This window comes from Panulirus ornatus, chromosome 2, assembly GCF_036320965.1.
Source record: "Panulirus ornatus isolate Po-2019 chromosome 2, ASM3632096v1, whole genome shotgun sequence".
Taxonomy (NCBI): Eukaryota; Metazoa; Arthropoda; class Malacostraca; order Decapoda; family Palinuridae; genus Panulirus; species Panulirus ornatus.
In genome coordinates, this window is record NC_092225.1 from 53,507,660 (window position 1) to 53,527,399 (window position 19,740).

The 19,740-nt window shown below is 39.8% G+C and overlaps 1 protein-coding gene across 5 annotated transcripts in view; it reads right to left on the reverse strand.

Moving 5' to 3' along the window:
• The window catches only part of Dlish (Dachs ligand with SH3s), a 133,673-nt gene that overhangs the window by 82,475 nt on the left and 31,458 nt on the right, over positions 1-19,740 (reverse strand). For all 5 annotated transcript variants that reach the window (XM_071675970.1, XM_071675952.1, XM_071675938.1 and 2 more), the window contains 2 exons: positions 17,752-17,886; positions 1,173-1,272 (listed from right to left, as the gene is read on the reverse strand). In XM_071675970.1, coding sequence (XP_071532071.1) covers positions 1,173-1,272; positions 17,752-17,886 — 235 coding nt within the window. The remainder of the gene's footprint in view (positions 1-1,172; positions 1,273-17,751; positions 17,887-19,740) is intronic.

Below are 19,740 nucleotides of genomic sequence, written 5' to 3' on the forward strand. Positions count from 1 at the left end.
GAAGTCTTTTTTTTTCTTAATAAAACAGGACTATTTTGATTCAAATTTAAATTTTTATTAAAGCTAGTTATTTGAAAGTAATGTCTCACACATAAGTATGAATGCTCACATGAAAGCAATATTTACCTCCAACTTTATGACTGATAAAGTTAGTTTTCTCAACTTTGTACAAGTCTCACTGCCTAGCAATATGACAGATTTGTACACTAAAATAACAAGACAAAAATATGGAGAGATCTACAGTGGCAACAATAAAAAACACCATCTGCCCCCCATGTATTTTCAATAGAGATACAAGGTTCAGGTTTATTGTATGTACAAGCATATGAAGTTCCCTGACTGAAATCACTGTATATCTGGTTGCTGAGACTAACGTTTCTAATGGTGTGGGCACCATCAACCTGCCTCAGTGTGCCTTAAGCTATCTTGAGGGAACAATGTTCTTCCTTTACTCTCTCTGGCTGCCACTTCCTTTTGGGAATTTCACTTCTGGGTGCTGAATTTCTTTCATCTGTGCTTCAACATGGATGGCTCTTACCTTTCTAAGGAAAAGAAAGCCTAATTTCTTATCTGAATTGAACCAAATGTGGGTACATGTTTGACTTCTAGGTATTCTGGGTGCTCAGAATGCATGACAAAGCAGGTGCTTTCTGCAACACCTCATTCAGGAGATCAAGATGCCATGGACCTAGAATACTTCAGGAACCGTTCTAATAATGTCATTCCCCAGATGTCTGCATATGATAATCAAGGCAAACAGTGAGATAATAAAGTACTAACACATAATTGTGTAATCAAAGCCAACAGAGAGATGATAAATTACTAAAATGTGTGAAATCGCATTTGAAAATGTATGAGGAGGCAGACATGATTTTTTGTTGACATGTACCTTGACATGGCCCAGACCACTAAACAAGAGGAACATAAATATAATAAATTCTTGTTTACATGATCAACATTAGAATAAGCTTCAAGGATTTTTCAGACCAGATTTTCTTTATGCTCTTTATGCACTGTGAAGAGAAAAGTAACAGTATGGATTCCCTCAAGGGTTGTGTGCACAATCATAATCATCAACACTATCTGATGAATAGAAACTTGTCATTTCTATTTAGTAGGCATGACCACATACTATACTCATACTATTAGAAGGTGTTCTACACTAAACTCACCTGTACCTCCTGAGTTGATAGTACCTATCGTTGTATTGTGGTCTGTGTCCAGTCCCCCTCCTCCACCTTCCATCGAGTTTTGTTCTCGGGGCATTTTTTTCTGATGGCAGAAAATGTCATGAAAATCTATGCATCCAGTACACTGGCTAAACTTCCAATATATTACAGCAATTTCCTTAGATATTCTAATGTATTTGATGAGAGGCAGGAAATCTGTCAAAAGCAGTTACAATCACACCACCCATGCCTAAGTCTATGATCACGATGGAGTGAAAAAGATTTTGTGTGATCAGGGCCTGAACATGCAGGAGGGTGAAAGGAGGGCAAGGAATAGAGTGAATTGGATCGATGTGGTATACCGGGGTTGACATGCTGTCAGTGGGTTGAATCAGGGCATGTGAAGCGTCTGGGGTAAACCATGGAAAGCTGTGTAGGTATGTATATTTGCGTGTGTGGACATATGTATATACATGTGTATGGGGGTGGGTTGGGCCATTTCTTTCGTCTGTTTCCTTGCGCTACCTCGCAAACGCGGGAGACGGCGACAAAGCAAGAAAAAAAAAAAAAGATCCTCACCCCAGGTCAATATTCTTTATGATGTTTTTATATTTTGCTTATGGTTCTGTCTCTAATTTGTAAATCCAAAACTTTCAGCCATATTTTAATGACATGTGAATACTAAGGATATATTGGTGAAGGATTTTTCCTTATTTGTAAATCAAACACTTTAAATGTGTATGACACCCTGGATTACCAATTATACACTCTTTAAGGTTTAATTTTCAAACCTAAACCAAGTCTCTACTTTACCATATACATACAACGCAGTATCAAAGATTAAGTAAATTACACTCAATACGATAGCAAAGATTGTGCGAGTTGGAATGCTGGTGTTTACAGAAAGGCCCTTCAAAGCAGTAATAACATGAATCACAGTACAGGTACATCACCAAATTTCTGGCAACTGATGGCTCAACACCTCCTTTAGTTCGGACAAAATTATGTGAGGGAACATGAAATTACTGCGGCCACCAGACTAGTTTACTGGGCAGCCACAGATGGCGTTGTGTGTAAGGCGTGCTTATTTACTGCACTTGTTGGTGGCGATACCACAATTCTGTGAGATTCTTAGTTTCTTTTGCTTAAATTTAACCTTAGCTATGGCTTCTAAGACATATGAGTGTGTCAGCTGTGGTGTCAAACATAAACACCAGTCCATATCGATTTCAAGATATAGTGGAACTGTTGAAAAAATGGACCGTGGTGTTTTGGTGCATAAGCTGTGTGAAATCTACAGTATTGGGTCATAAACTGTCTATGATATAAAGAAGTAAAGGGAGAAAACATTGAAATTCTATGCAGACAGTGATTCCAAGGAGCAAATGATGATTAGAAAAACTAAGAAAGATGGTAAGAGTACTGAGCACTATCGAGTGATGATGGAATGGTTTTGAAAATGTCGGAGTGATGGAGTGGACTTGTCAGGTAGCATGATAATGGACCAGGCTAAGTTCCATAAAAAACTTGAATTACAACATGAGCATGAATATAGTAAAGGATGGCTTCAAAGATTCAAGAAGTGTAATGGAATTTCCATGAATAAAGTGTGCGGCGAAGAGCGGTCTGTAAACCATAAAGGAGCTGCCAAGTTTGTGGACAAATTTACGAAACTCGTAGCTGATGAGCACCTCAGTCCTGAGCAGGTGTATACTGAAGATGAAACTGCATTATTCTGGTGATGCACACCTATGAAAACACTAACAATAGAAGATGAAGAAGACCCCACAGGATTCAAACAATCTAAGAACAGACTTACCATCTTAGGGTGCTCAAACATTTAATATTTGTTTAATTTAAATGGGTATGTTTGAAGGAATAGTGGTTCCAACAATGTTGTATGGTTGCGAGGCGTGGGCTATGGATAGAGATGTGCGCAGGAGGATGGATGTGCTGGAAATGAGATGTTTGAGGAAAATGTGTGGTGTGAGGTGGTTTGATCGAGTAAGTAACGTAAGGGTAAGAGAGATGTGTGGAAATAAAAAGAGCGTGGTTGAGAGAGCAGAAGAGGGTGTTTTGAAATGGTTTGGGCACATGGAGAGAATGAGTGAGGAAAGATTGACCAAGAGGATATATGTGTCGGAGGTGGAGGGAACGAGGAGAAGAGGGAGACCAAATTGGAGGTGGAAAGATGGAGTGAAAAAGATTTTGTGTGATCGGGGCCTGAACATGCAGGAGGGTGAAAGGAGGGCAAGGAATAGAGTGAATTGGAGCGATGTGGTATACCGGGGTTGACGTGCTGTCAGTGGATTGAATCAAGGCATGTGAAGCGTCTGGGGTAAACCATGGAAAGCTGTGTAGGTATGTATATTTGCGTGTGTGGACGTGTGTATGTACATGTGTATGGGGGGGGGGTTGGGCCATTTCTTTCGTCTGTTTCCTTGCGCTACCTCGCAAACGCGGGAGACAGCGACAAAGTATAATAATAAAAAATAATAAATTTCTAGCAGTCCATGGTATACTTTAGACACATGGAAGATGTATAATCAGTGGGTTAGAGGCGAGTTGATGAATTATTATTACGTGACCATGGTTGGTCCGGCAAAATGGTTAATCCAGCAAGGCTTTGGAACCAAGATTGCCGGAAAACCAGTGGTGTACCTGTATTACTATACAAACCTTACACATTCACATTCATTTAAACCTTTTCATTAATTTTTCTACTTTCACATTTTATATTCTAATATGAAACAGCTTCTCCCAACTTAGCAAAGTAGCAACAAAAACAAGCAAACCTTATTGGAACACATATACTCTTAATACCTTCCACAGAGCATCTCTATCAACTCTATAATATGCCTTCTCCAGATCCATAAATGCTACATACAAATCCATCTGTTTTTCTAAGTATTTCTCATATACATTCTTCAAAGCAAACACCTGATCCACACATCCTCTACCACTTCTGAAACCACACTGCTCTTCCCCAATCTAATGCTCTGTACATGCCTTCACCCTCTCAATCAATACCCTTCCATATAACTTCCCAGGAATACTCAACAAACTTATACCTCTGTAATTTGAACCTTCACCTTTATCCCCTTTTCCTTAGTACAATGGCAATATGCATGCATTCCACCAATCCTCAGGCACTTCACCATGAACCATACATGCATTGAATATCCTCACCAAGCAGTCAACAACACACTCACCTCCTTTTTTCAATAAATTCCACAGCAATAACATCCAAACCCACTGCCTTGCCAGCTTTCATCTTCTGCAAAGGTTTCACTACCTCTTCTCTGTTTACCAAATCATTCTCCCCTGACCCTCTCACTTCGCACACCACCTCGACCAAAACACCCCATATCTGCCATTCTATCATCAAACACATTCAACAAACCTTCAAAATACTCACTCCATCCCCCTCTCATTTCACCACTACTTAATATTACCTCCCGATTTGCCCCCATCACCGATGTTCCCATTTGTTCTCTTGTCTTATGCACTTTATTTACCTTCTTCCAAAACATCTTTTTGTTCTCCCTAAAATCTAATGATACTCTCTCACCCCAACTCTCATTTGCCCTCTTTTTCACCTCTTGCACCTTTTTCTTAACCTCTTGCCTCATTCTTTTATACATCTCCCAGTCATTTGCACTATTTACCAGCAAAATTGTTCAAATGCCTCTCTCTTTTCTTTCACTAACAATCTTACTTCTTCATCCCACCACTCATTACCCTGTCTAATCTGCCCACCTCCCACCTTTCTCATGCCACAAGCATCTTTTGCACAAGCCATCACTGCTTCCCTAAATAAATCTTATTCCTCCCCCATTCCCCTTACATCATTTGCTCTCACCTTTTTCCATTCTACATTCAATCTCTCCTGTTACTTCCTCACATAAGTCTCCTTTCCAAGCTTACTTACTCTCACCACTATCTTCACCCCAACATTCTCTCTTCTTTTCTGAAAACCTCTACATATCTTCACCTTCGCCTCCACAAAATAATGATCAGACATCCCTCCAGTTGCCCCTCTCAGCACATTAACATCCAAAAGTCTCTCTTTCACACACCTATCAATTAACATGTAATCCAATAACGCCCTCTGGCCATCTCTCCTACTTACATGAGTATACTTATGTATATATCTCTTTTTAAACCAGGTATTCCCAACTGCCAGTCCTTTTTCAGCACACAATCTGACATATTACCTTATTTGAATGTCAATGTTAGATTGGCAAACTTTCACCCCTCTGGAACTTTTCTGCAGCAAGTGATTTATGGAAAAATGCAGTAAAGGGCTTTACTGTCTCATTTTAGTCTCTTTCTTTGTCCTTGGATGAAATCTGTCGGGGCCAGCTGTTTCGTTTCCCTTCATTCCATTGACTGCTGATAGTATGTCTTCAACTTTCGTCAAAATATTACAAAAATTTCTCCTCTCTTATGAATGAAACTTGATTCAGGACACAAACTGTGTCTCTGATCCTAAATACGGATGTAAAACAAACACTTATGATTTTTGCCATGACTTTATCATCTTGAACTAAGTCATCGTTTTCTGTAATTAATGGACCAAGTCACTGGGTAAAGACTCTCTTGTTTCTAACTTAAAGATTAAGAATTCATGTTTCCTTTTACTATTTTTGGCAATGTATGCATTATTTGCTATTTTTGGCAATATATGCATCAGTTGCTAAGTCCAATAAGTACTGAAACCAAAGCCAACCCTCTACAGTAAAGACCCACAACCCATTCCACAGCTTACTTTACTTCCAAAGCTGCGGCTCAGCCCACAGACCTGCAAGTTAGCCCCTAAGAAAGGAAAGAAATACAGATGATGATGCACGTGAAAAGGAGGAAATGAAAAGAAAAGGATAGTGATAATGAGAACTGTAAAGAGTGAAGCTACAGAACATAAACAGAAAAAAGTAGAAAATTTTTGACAAGTTAAAAGAAAAACAAAACAAAGCGGCAGATAAGTATCCTGAAAGTGAAATGTAAAAACAAAAATGAAATTCAATGATGGCAAAAAATAAAAGGAAAGTGAAAAAAATGAAGACACACAAATAAGACAAGAGACAAGATTTCAGAAATATAGACAATATCTAAGAGGAAAATGCAGATTACTGATAAAACTGGAAGAAATAAAGGAATTTGGTCCAATAATCATATGGTTTGGTGACTTTACCTTCTATTTCATGGGTGAAACGAAAGAGATGCAAAGATACATCGGCAAGTGAAGAAAAAAAATAGACTGGCAGATGAAAAAGAACTGTTGCAAAGACTAACTAATCTTTGCAAGTCATTTTACCTCAAACATAAACTACAGATTGACAAGAGAGAACAACACAATACACCTTATTATTGCAAATATCATTTCTTAATGAGGAAATAATGAAACATCATACATGAGAACTAAGAATGAATGAACATAGTCATACAAAACAGTGACAGGAACCCAAAGTTACTATTCCTATGAATGAACAAAGCAAAAGTTATGAGATCAAGGATCAGACCCTTAAAACTTTTTACAAGTGGTAATATCAATAGAAAGGGAGCTGTGGTTTCAGTGCATTATACAATGACAGCTAGAGACTGAGTGCGAACAAATGTGGCCTTTGCTGTCTTTTCCTAGCGCTACCTCGCACACATGCGGGGGAGGGGGTTGTCATTTCATGTGTGGCGGGGTGGCGACGGGAAATGAGTAAGGGCAGACAGTATGAATTATGTACATGTGTATATATGTATATGTCTGTGTGTGTATATATATGTATACGTTGAGATGCATAGGTATGTATATGTGCTGTGTGTAGACGTCTACGTATATACATGTGTATGTGGGTGGGTTGGGCCATTCTTTCGTTTGTTTCCTTACGCTACCTCGGTAAAGCGGGAGACAGCGACAAAGTATAATAAATAATATAAATATAAAATAAATATCAATAGATATTTTATTTTTTCTGCCTGCTTTAATATTTGACTGACTTACTGTACCATTAGTCACGCTTTGAGATCTCTTCCATTGCAAAAAGCATGTTGGAAAAAATTCTCCTTTACTTATTACCTCTAAAACCATCATTATAACTACCTGACCAACGATCAGTATATCATGTGTACACAATGAACCCACAGAAAATACAAAAGATGTTGAATAACCTGAGTGATAAGGAGGAACACATGATATGTATCAGTTTGTGGGGAATTAAAGAACATGAGATATGTGAAGAAACAAGTGAATCAAAGGGCTGCAAAGGAGGTATCCCCAGTGACATGCTTGTTGAAAAAAGTACATAAGACCTGTGCCTAATTTTTCTTTTATGTAATCATGGAGTGATGATTGACTTTGGTAACATTATAGGTAAAGATATTAAATATTTCCAAGGAAAAAATTCATCTCCAATATCTTCCTCGCACATGCCAACCATTTAATGTCCCAGCATTTATCTTAGAAATGGAAGGTGTAATGTTTCTTAACATATTCATCAACAATGCTTTACTTGTGTATGTAATGTGAGAAGAGTTTGAAGCAAAGTTCAAAGCAAAGAAACAAACCTTTCAATATCCTTCCCACACTTGCTTGCAAATCTCACCACGTATTGATTTATAGTGTAACAACTGTAATATTTCTAAATACAAAGGTAAAACCTCAAGGAAACAGAAAGTATGAAGTGTCAAATGCTTTTGGATATTACATTGTCAAGAATAAGTACAGATAAAGAGAATTAGGAAGGTCTTGGGAGTAAAGTCAGGGGTTAGTGAGAGGACAAGAGCAAGGGAAGGAGTAGCAGTACTCCTGAAACAGGAGTTGTGGAAGTATGTGATAGAATGTAAGAAAGTAAATTCTCGATTAATATGGGTAAAACTGAAAGTTGATGGAGAGAGATGGGTGATTATTGGTGCATATGCACCTGGGCATGAGAAGAAAGATCATGAGAGGCAAGTGTTTTGGGAGCAGCTGAATGAGTGTGTTAGTGGTTTTGATGCACGAGACCGGGTTATAGTGTTGGGTGATTTGAATGCAAAGGTGAGTAATGTGGCAGTTGAGGGAATAATTGGTATACATGGGGTGTTCAGTGTTGTAAATGGAAATGGTGAAGAGCTTGTAGATTTATGTGCTGAAAAAGGACTGATGATTGGGAATACCTGGTTTAAAAAGCGAGATATACATAAGTATACTTATGTAAGTAGGAGAGATGACCAGAGAGCGTTATTGGATTACGTGTCATTAATTGACAGGCGCGCGAAAGAGAGACTTTTGGATGTTAATGTGCTGAGAGGTGCAACTGGAGGGATGTCTGATCATTATCTTGTGGAGGCTAAGGTGAAGATTTGTATGGGTTTTCAGAAAAGAAGAGTGAATGTTGGGGTGAAGGGGGTGGTGAGAGTAAGTGAGCTTGGGAAGGAGACTTGTGTGAGGAAGTACCAGGAGAGACTGAGTACAGAATGGAAAAAGGTGAGAACAATGGAAGTAAGGGGAGTGGGGGAAGAATGGGATGTATTTAGTGAATCAGTGATGGATTGCACAAAAGATGCTTGTGGCATGAGAAGAGCGGGAGGTGGGTTGATTAGAAAGGGTAGTGAGTGGTGGGATGAAGAAGTAAGAGTATTAGTGAAAGAGAAGAGAGAGGCATTTGGACGATTTTTGCAGGGAAAAAATGAAATTGAGTGGGAGACGTATAAAAGAAAGAGACAGGAGGTCAAGAGAAAGGTGCAAGAGGTGAAAAAAAGGGCAAATGAGAGTTGGGGTGAGAGAGTATCATTAAATTTTAGGGAGAATAAAAAGATGTTCTGGAAGGAGGTAAATAAAGTGCGTAAGACAAGGGAGCAAATGGGAACTTCAGTGAAGGGCGCAAATGGGGAGGTGATAACAAGTAGTGATGATGTGAGAAGGAGATGGAGTGAGTATTTTGAAGGTTTGTTGAATGTGTTTGATGATAGAGTGGCAGATATAGGGTGTTTTGGTCGAGGTGGTGTGCAAAGTGCGAGGGTTAGAGAAAATGAGTTGGTAAACAGAGAAGAGGTAGTAAAAGCTTTGCGGAAGATGAAAGCCAGCAAGGCAGCAGGTTTGGATGGTATTGCAGTGGAATTTATTAAAAAAGGGGGTGACTGTATTGTTGACTGGTTGGTAAGGTTATTTAATGTATGTATGACTCATGGTGAGGTGCCTGAGGATTGGCGGAATGCGTGCATAGTGCCATTGTACAAAGGCAAAGGGGATAAGAGTGCTCAAATTACAGATGTATAAGTTTGTTGAGTATTCCTGGCAAATTATATGGGAGGGTATTGATTGAGAGGGTGAAGGCATGTACAGAGCATCAGATTGGGGAAGAGCAGTGTGGTTTCAGAAGTGGTAGAGGATGTGTGGATCAGGTGTTTGCTTTGAAGAATGTATGTGAGAAATACTTAGAAAAGCAAATGGATTTGTATGTAGCATTTATGGATCTGGAGAAGGCATATGATAGAGTTGATAGAGATGCTCTGTGGAAGGTATTAAGAATATATGGTGTGGGAGGCAAGTTGTTAGAAGCAGTGAAAAGTTTTTATCGAGGATGTAAGGCATGTGTACGTGTAGGAAGAGAGGAAAGTGATTAGTTCTCAGTGAATGTAAGTTTGCGGCAGGGGTGTGTGATGTCTCCATGGTTGTTTAATTTGTTTATGGATGGGGTTGTTAGGGAGGTGAATGCAAGAGTTTTGGAAAGAGGGGCAAGTATGAAGTCTGTTGGGGATGAGAGAGCTTGGGAAGTGAGTCAGTTGTTGTTCGCTGATGATACAGCGCTGGTGGCTGATTCATGTGAGAAACTGCAGAAGCTGGTGACTGAGTTTGGTAAAGTGTGTGAAAGAAGAAAGTTAAGAGTAAATGTGAATAAGAGCAAGGTTATTAGGTACAGTAGGGTTGAGGGTCAATTCAATTGGGAGGTGAGTTTGAATGGAGAAAAACTGGAGGAAGTGAAGTGTTTTAGATATCTGGGAGTGGATCTGGCAGCGGATGGAACCATGGAAGCGGAAGTGGATCATAGGGTGGGGGAGGGGGCAAAAATTCTGGGAGCCTTGAAGAATGTGTGGAAGTTGAGAACATTATCTCGGAAAGCAAAAATGGGTATGTTTGAAGGAATAGTGGTTCCAACAATGTTGTATGGTTGCGAGGCGTGGACTATGGATAGAGTTGTGCGCAGGAGGATGGATGTGCTGGAAATGAGATGTTTGAGGACAATGTGTGGTGTGAGGTGGTTTGATTGAGTAAGTAACGTAAGGGTAAGAGAGATGTGTGGAAATAAAAAGAGCGTGGTTGAGAGAGCAGAAGAGGGTGTCTTGAAATGGTTTGGTCACATGGAGAGAATGAGTGAGGAAAGATTGACCAAGAGGATATATGTGTCGGAGGTGGAGGGAACGAGGAGAAGAGGGAGACCAAATTGGAGGTGGAAAGATGGAGTGAAAAAGATTTTGTGTGATTGGGGCCTGAACATGCAGGAGGGTGAAAGGAGGGCAAGGAATAGAGTGAATTGGAGCGATGTGGTATACCGGGGTTGACGTGCTGTCAGTGGATTGAATCAAGACATGTGTATGGGGGTGGGTTGGGCCATTTCTTTCGTCTGTTTCCTTGCGCTACCTCGCAAACGCGGGAGACAGCGGAAAAAAAAAAAAGAGAGAGAATTAGAATATAATAAAACGACCCACACTGGGCATAGCTGGCAAGTGAACCAAGAGACATGTAAATCAATTAAGGCAGAGATCATCCTCAACAACCTCACCTCTCTGAAGTTTTAAAATCAGATTAATGTATGTTCTGGAAAACATACTGACAATTAGCAACTTTTAAAACTAATGTAGTCTTCAATAATAATAATATTTTCATGAAAAGTCTTATAAGAAATTCTGTAAATGCTAAAAAATGTTGTGTGAACAATATCCCCAGTAAATAGTGAAACCAGTTTTACAGTGGTCAAACTGGCAAAGTTCTTAGTGTTAAGGTTAAACAACATACAAAAAATGTGTTAGGCACTGTCAGGAATCTAATGCAATATTTCTATGAATAAAAATATTGGTTTCTATATTATTTTCTATTGTTATCTTTATCATTATCCCTGGGGATAGGGGATTAAGAATACTTCCCACGTATTCCCTGCGTGTCGTAGAAGGCGACTAAAAGGGGAGGGAGCGGGGGGCTGGAAATCCTCCCCTCTCGTTTTTTTTTTTTTTAATTTTCCAAAAGAAGGAACAGAGGGAGCCAGGTGAGGATATTCCAAAAAAGGCCCAGTCCTCTGTTCCTAACGCTACCTCGCTAACACAGGAAATGGCGAATAGTTTAAAAGAAAGAAAGAAAATCTTTATCATACTTTGTCGGTGTCTCCCACGTTAGCGAGGTAGCACAAGGAAACAGATGAAAGAATGGCCCAACCCACCCACATACACATGTATATACATACACACCCACACACGCACATATACATACTTATACCTTTCAACGTATACATACATATACATACACAGACATATATAGATATGCACATGTACATATTCATACTTGCTGCCTTCATCCATTCCCGTCGCCACCCCGCCACACATGAAATGGCACCCCCCCGCACGTGCACAACATACTATTATGAAAAGACAACAAAGACCACATTCGTTCACACTCAGTCTCTAGCTATCATGTATAATACATCAAAACCACAGCTCCCTTTCCAAATCTAGGCCCCACAAAACTTTCCATGGTTTACCCCAGACGCTTCACCTGCCCTAGTTCAATCCATTGACAGCGCGTCCTCCCTATTCACTCTATTCCTTGCACGCCTTTCACCCTCCTGTATGTTCAGGCCCCCATCACTCAAAATCTTTTTCACTTCATCCTTCCACCTCCAATTTGGTCTCCCACTTCTCGTTCCCTCCACCTCTGACATATATATCCTCTTTGTCAATCTTTCCTCCCTCATTCTCTCCATGTGACCAAACCATTTCAATACACCCTCTTCTGCTCTCTCAACCACACTCTTTTTATTACCACACATCTCTCTTACCCTTTCATTACTTACGCAATCAAACCACCTCACACTGCATATTGTCCTCAAACATCTCATTTCTAACACATCCATCCTCCTCCGCACAACCCTATCTATAGCCCATGCCTCGCAACCATATAACATTGTTGAAACCAATATTCCTTCAAACATACCCATTTTTGCTCTCTGATATAATGTCCTTGCCTTCCACACATTCTTCAACACTCCCAAAACCTTCGCCCCTTCCCCCACCCTGTGACTCACTTCCACTGCCAAATCCACTCCCAGATGTCTAGGACACTTCACTTCCTCCAGTTTTTCTCAATTCAAACCTACCACCCCACTGACTTGTCCCTCAACCCCACTGAACCAATAACCTTGCTCTTATTCACATTTACTCTCAGCTTTCTGCTTTCACACACTTTACAAAACTCAGTAACCAGCTTTTACAGTTTCTCACCCGAATCAGCCACCAGCGATGTATCATCAGCGAACAACAACTGACTCACTTCCCAAGTCCTCTCATCCACAACAGACTGCATACTTGCCCCTCTCTCCAAAACTCTTGCATTCACCTCCCTAACAACTCCATCCTTAAACAAATAAAACAACCATGGAGACATCACGCACCCCTGCCGCAAACCAACATTCAATGAGAACCAATCACTTTCCTCTCATCCTACTCGTACTGGTTTCTATATATCAGATAATCTTATAAATGAAACAATTATAAATCTGTTTCCCACAGGATAAGTTAACCTAATTTTGTAACCTGAGACAGGCGAGGCTTTAAAATGTGAACTGCACCTTAATCCCTTTACCAGTCTTTTGATTCATTTGCAGGCCCCACTCAGTGACTGTTGGTATTATATCATATTCTGGTTAGCTTTATCTTTACTCAGTCTTGACAATGTAATTTACAAAAGTGCTTGACACTTTATAATCTCTATTTCCTTGTGGTTTTCCTTGCATCTTATGCACACTTGCTACTTGTGTACATTTTGCATTCCTACATATATTCCTGTATTTTACCATCAGCACTATGTCTTATGATATGTAGCAGTTTGTGAAGAAGAAGAATGATATGAGATATTTAAGGAAAAAATGACGTAAAGAGTGACTTTGGTGAGATAAGATAGGAAGGGAAGCCTGCACAGAAGACATCCCCTATGACCATGAGTTCATGGAAGAAATTAAATAATGTGCTGAGAGGTGCAACTGGAGGATTGTCTGATCATTATCTTGTGGAGGCAAAGGTGAAGATTTGCAGAGGTTTTCAGAAAAGAAGAGAGAATGTTGGGGTGAAGAGAGTGGTGAGAGTAAGTGAGCTTGGGAAGGAGACTTATGTGAGGAAGTACCAGGAGAGACTAAGTACAGAATGGAAAAAGGTGAGAACAAAGGAGGTAAGGGGAGTGGGGGAGGAATGGGATGTATTTATGGAAGCAGTGATGGCTTGCGCAAAAGATGCTTGTGGCATGAGAAGAGTGGGAGATGGGCAGATCAGAAAGGGTTGTGAGTGGTGGGATGAAGAAGTAAGATTATTAGTGAAAGAGAAGAGAGAGGCATTTGGATGATTTTTGCAGGGAAATACTGCAAATGAGTAGGAGATGTATAAAAGAAAGAGGCAGGAGGTCAAGAGAAAGGTGCAAGAGGTGAAAAAGAGGGCAAATGAGAGTTGGGGTGAGAGAGTATCATTAAATTCTAGGGAGAATAAAAAAATGTTTTGGAAGGAGGTAAATAAAGTGCGTAAGACAAGGGAACAAATGGGAACTTCAGTGAAGGGGGCTAATGGGGAGGTGATAACAAGTAGTGGTGATGTGAGAAGGAGATGGAGTAAGTATTTTAAAGGTCTGTTGAATGTGTTTGATGATAGAGTGGCAGATATAGGGCGTTTTGGTCGAGGTGGTGTACAAAGTGAGAAGGTTGGGGAGGGTGATTTGGTAAACAGAGAAGAGGCAGTAAAAGCTTTGCAGAAGATGAAAGCTGGCAAGGCAGCGGGTTTGGATGGTATTGCAGTGAGATTTATTAAAAAAGGGGGTGACTGTATTGCTGACTGGTTGGTAAAGTTATTTAATGTATGTATGATTCATGGTGAGGTGCCTGAGGATTGGCGGAATGCTTGCATAGTGCCATTGTACAAAGGCAAAGGAGATAAAAGTGAGTGCTCAAATTACAGAGGTATAAGTTTGTTGAGTATTCATGGGAAATTACATGGGAGGGTATTGATTGACAGGGTGAAGGCATGTACAGAGCATCAGAGTGGGGAAGAGCAGTGTGGTTTCAGAAGTGGTAGAGGATGTGTGGATCAGGTGTTTGCTCTGAGGAATGTATGTGAGAAATACTTAGAAAAACAAATGGATTTGTATGTAGCATTTATGGATCTGAAGAAGGCATATGATAGAGTTGATAGAGATGCTCTGTGGAAGGTATTAAGAATATATGGTGTGGGAGGCAAGTTGTTAGAAGCAGTGAAAAGTTTTTATAGAGGATGTAAGGCATGTGTACGTGTAGGAAGAGAGGAAAGTGATTGGTTCTCAGTGAATGTAGGTTTGCAGCAGGGGTGTGTGATGTCTTCATGGTTGTTTAATTTGTTTATGGATGAGGTTGTTAGGGAGGTGAATGCAAGAGTTTTGGAAAGAGGGGCAAGTATGCAGTCTGTTGGGGATGAGAGAGCTTGGGAAGTGAGTCAGTTGTTGTTCGCTGATGATACAGCGCTGGTGGCTGATTCATGTGAGAAACTGCAGCAGCTTGTGACTGAGTTTGGTAAAGTGTGTGAAAGAAGAAAGTTGAGAGTAAATGTGAATAAGAGCAAGGTTATTAGGTACAGTAGGGTTGAGGGTCAAGTCAATTGGGAGGTAAGTTTGAATGGAGAAAAACTGGAGGAAGTAAAGTGTTTTAGATATCTGGGAGTGGATTTGGCAGCAGATGGAACCATGGAAGTGGAAGTGGATCATAGGGTGGGGGAGGGGGCGAAAATTCTGGGAGCCTTGAAGAATGTCTGGAAGTCGAGAACATTATATCGGAAAGCAAAAATGGGTATGTTTGAAGGAATAGTGGTTCCAACAATGTTGTATGGTTGCGAGGCATGGGCTATGGATAGAGTCGTGTGCAGGAGGGTGGATGTGTTGGAAATGAGATGTTTGAGGACAATATGTGGTGTGAGGTGGTTTGATCGAGTAAGTAATGTAAGGGTAAGAGAGATGTGTGGAAATAAAAAGAGCGTGGTTGAGAGAGCAGAAGAGGGTGTTTTGAAATGGTTTGGGCACATGGAGAAAATGAGTGAGGAAAGATTGACAAAGAGGATATATGTGTCGGAGGTGGAGGGAACGAGGAGAAGTGGGAGACCAAATTGGAGGTGGAAAGATGGAGTGAAAAAGATTTTGAGTGATCGGGGCCTGAACATGCAGGAGGGTGAAAGGCGGGCAAGGAATAGAGTGAATTGGATCGATGTGGCATACCGGGGTTGACGTGCTGTCAGTGGATTGAATCAGGGCATGTGAAGCGTCTGGGGTAAACCATGGAAAGCTGTGTGGGGCCTGGATGTGGAAAGGGAGCTGTGGTTTCAGGCATTATTGCATGACAGCTAGAGACTGAGTGTGAAGGAATGAGGCCTTTGATGTCTTTGCTACCCCGCACACATGAGGGGGGAGGGGGATGGTATTCCATGTGTGGCGAGGTGGCGATGGGAATGAATAAAGGCAGACAGTGTGAACTGTGTGCATGGGTATATATGTATGTGTCTGTGTGTATATATATATGTGTACATTGAGATGTATAGGTATGTATATTTTGCGTGTGTGGACATGTGTGTATATACATGTGTATGGGGGTGGGTTGGGCCATTTCTTTCGTCTGTTTCCTTGCGCTACCTCGCAAACGCGGGAGACAGCGACAAAGCAAAATAAATAAATATATTTTCTATTAATTTTGTGTATCAATCTGTCATTTTACAAGGGATTCTTTTATCATTTTATCATTATTTCTCCCTCACTCTCTCCCTTTTTCTTCTTTTTGGGTGCATGCACATTATAAAGGAATTTTCAGACCATGCCCACAGCTTAAAGAGTTAATTGGAGAGAAATACAAAAATAACCTTAAGGAAATATACTAGAGCTTGACTAAACACTACAAACCAGTACAGTAAAACTTCTAGTATCCATAATGCTCGGAGAAATCAACTGTTTCAGATTATAAAAATACCATTTATTTGAGTCTTTTATCTAATGTATTATATAATGAAAGAAATTGCCTACCCCTCACTTAATGCAGGAGTTATTTTCTGCAAAAAGCTCAAACAAAGAGAAATATATTATTCTTTTTACTATTATTATTATACTTGATTGCTGTTTCCTGTATCGGCGAGGTAGTGCCAGGAAACCGACGAAGAATGGCCCATCCACTCACATACATATATATATATGTACATAAACACCCATACATGCATATATACATATCAACATATACATACACATACACAGACATATACATATATACACAAGTACATATTCATACTTGATTTACTTCATCCATTCCTGGCGCTACCCCGCACCACAGGAAACAGCATCACTACCCCCTGCTTCAGCAAGGTAGTGCCAAGAAAACAGACAAAAAAAGGCCACATTCATTCACATTCAGTCTTTATCATGTGTAATGCACCGACACCACAGCTCCCTATCTACATCCAGGCCCCACAGACTTTTCCATGGTTTACCCCAGACGTTTCACATGCCCTGGTTCGATCCAATGACAGCATGTCAACCCCGGTATACCACATCTTTGCAATTCACTCTATTCCTTGCACACCTCTCACCCTCCGATCACTCAAAATCAAGATTTTGAGACATTTCTAGTATCATACCTACATTAGAATGTGCTTCTCCCTCAAATTTGGTCACCATACTTAGAGAAACAAAAATATTTAAAAGAGAGGGTCCAGAGTAGGGCACCAAATATGGTACCTGAAATAAACAAGTGGAGTTACAGGGAGAGGCTACAGCCCTTAAATGTACCCAATAAGGAAAGGAGAAAAATAAGGAAAGACTTGATTATAGTCTTCATGTTTCTAAATCAAACTAACAATGTTGACAGAATACTTCAAAAATGCAAGGAAAGAGAAACCAGAGTTCACAGCATGAAATTCATCAAGAAACTTGCTAGAGAAGATATACACAAGTCTGCACTTCTATAGTACCCAATTGTGGATGAATGTAATGAGCTAAGTATTTAATGAAACTGTAAATGCAGAGAGTATAGAAAAGTTTGAAGAGTTGTATACTAGTAAAGATCATTTACAGGACAGTACCCCACAAGTGTACAACCCCCTCTGTATGTTGTACAACCATGTATCTAAATGGTAATTACATTTTTATGATCACAGACTGAGATGTGGAAAGATAAATGTGAACATTACTGACATGTTTATCATTTACTAATATCTACCTTATTGCATAAGAACTTTTTCATATAATTTTGGAAGTTTAGCTAATCTTTGCATTTTTTCTATTACTCCCAAAATCAACATGAAAATCATTTCATGCAAAATTATTCACAGATATCAACAACCATACAAAGAAACTTACTTTGTGATTCATTGTAAGTTCTCCAAGCTGTGAGCCATATGGAGCACAATATGAATGAGGAATGAAGCCCTCTTGTTGGCCATGTTCAGCTATTACATAGACCCAGTCATTCTCCTGGTATAACACATTTACGACCTGGAAAACAAATGCAATTTATGAACTTTTCAAAATCGGCTAAAAGTAATTACATAACATGTTAACTAGATATATCTGTGAATCAAATCTTACTTACATTACTGTGATAAATAAGTATGAGTGTTTTATCCACGAAAGCATTTCTAGTGCTGCCACTGCATTGCCTCTACATGACTAAATGGACAACTCAAGGATAAGAATTAAATGGTTAGAAAGCACCTGTTTGGAAGAATAAACATTAAATAAGCTAATGCGACTTAAAATTTCCAAGCTTCTAACAATGATCCAATGGAGGAAAGAGAGGGATAGGGTGGCTACAGCAATCAATTTGTAGCTTAATAAATCCTATGAAAGACAAAACTATTTCCAACACAGAGATTTCTTAAACTGAAAGATGCATACTGATTACACAGTGTCTGACTTGTTAGACCCATTAGCTGGAAAGCAGTTATAATATTTGTTTCATCACAAAGTACAACTGATATCCCTAACTATCAAAATACCAACAGCCCGGGCTTTTCCAATCAGGGTAACACATTCATACTTGGCCAGTTGTTATCCACCCACTCAACCATGGTGTCAAGCATTTCTCAGATATTCTTCTTCACCAACACTCTGTTTTGTCTTTGCCAAGCTAATATGTCCTGAAGAACAATTTGATGGAAAAACCATAAACTTTCATCTATTGTTTTAACAAAAGCTCCTCTACATAGTCTATTTTCTGCAATCAATACCATATGGACCTAAGCCAGAATAATGAGGAAAGGAAGCAACCACTAACATTATTCTAAAATGTCAATGTGTCTCCATCAACCAATTAAGTAAAATAAATACAAAACTCAACTATCATCCAGGAGAAGGATTATATAAAAAAAAGCTTCTATCAGGTGGTAATAGCTTCCCTAAATAAACAAATAATGGTTGAACATTTCAACAAAAAGTTAATGATACTTTATAAAATTTACTAGAAGTTTTGAAACTCACATTTTGTTAAAAATCTATATAAATGTCCTAACTGGGGATAAGGAAAAAAGAATACTTCCCACACATTCCCCATGTGTTGTAGAAGGCGACTAAGGGGACGGGAGCGGGGGGGCCAGAAACCCTCCCCTCCTTGTATTTTAGCTTTCTAAAAGGGGAAACAGAAGAAGGAGTCATGCAGGCAGTGCTCATCCTCCTCGAAGGCTCAGACTGGGGTGTCTAAATGTGTGTGGATGTAACCAAGATGAGAAAAAAGGAGAGACAGGTAGTATGTTTGTGGAAAGGAACCTGGATGTTTTGGCACTGAGTGAAACGAAACTCAAGGGTAATGGGGAAGAGTGGTTTGGGAATGTTTTGGGAGTAAAGTTAGGGGTTGGTGATAGGACAAGAGCAAGGGAAGGAGTAGCACTACTCCTGAAACATGAGTGGTGGGAGTATGTGATAAAGTGTAAGGAAGTAAACTCTAGATTGATATGGGTAAAACTGAAAGTTGATGGAGAGAGATGGGTGATTATTGGTGCATATGCACCTGAGCATGAGAAGAAAGATCATGAGAGGCAAGTGTTTTGGGAGCAGCTGAGTGAGTGTGCTAGTAGTTTTGATGCACAAGACAGGGTTATAATGATGGGTGATCTGAATGCAAAGGTGAGTAATTTGGCACTTGAGGGTATAATTGGTGTTCATGGGGTGTTCAGTGTTGCAAATGAAAATGGTGAAGAGATTGTAGATTTGTGTGTTGAAAAAGGACTGGTGATTGGGAATGCCTGTTTTAAAAAGAGAGATATACATAAGTATACGTATGTAAGTGGGAGAGATGCCCAGAAAGCGTTATTGGATTACATGTTAATTGGTAGCCGCGCGAAAGAGAGACTT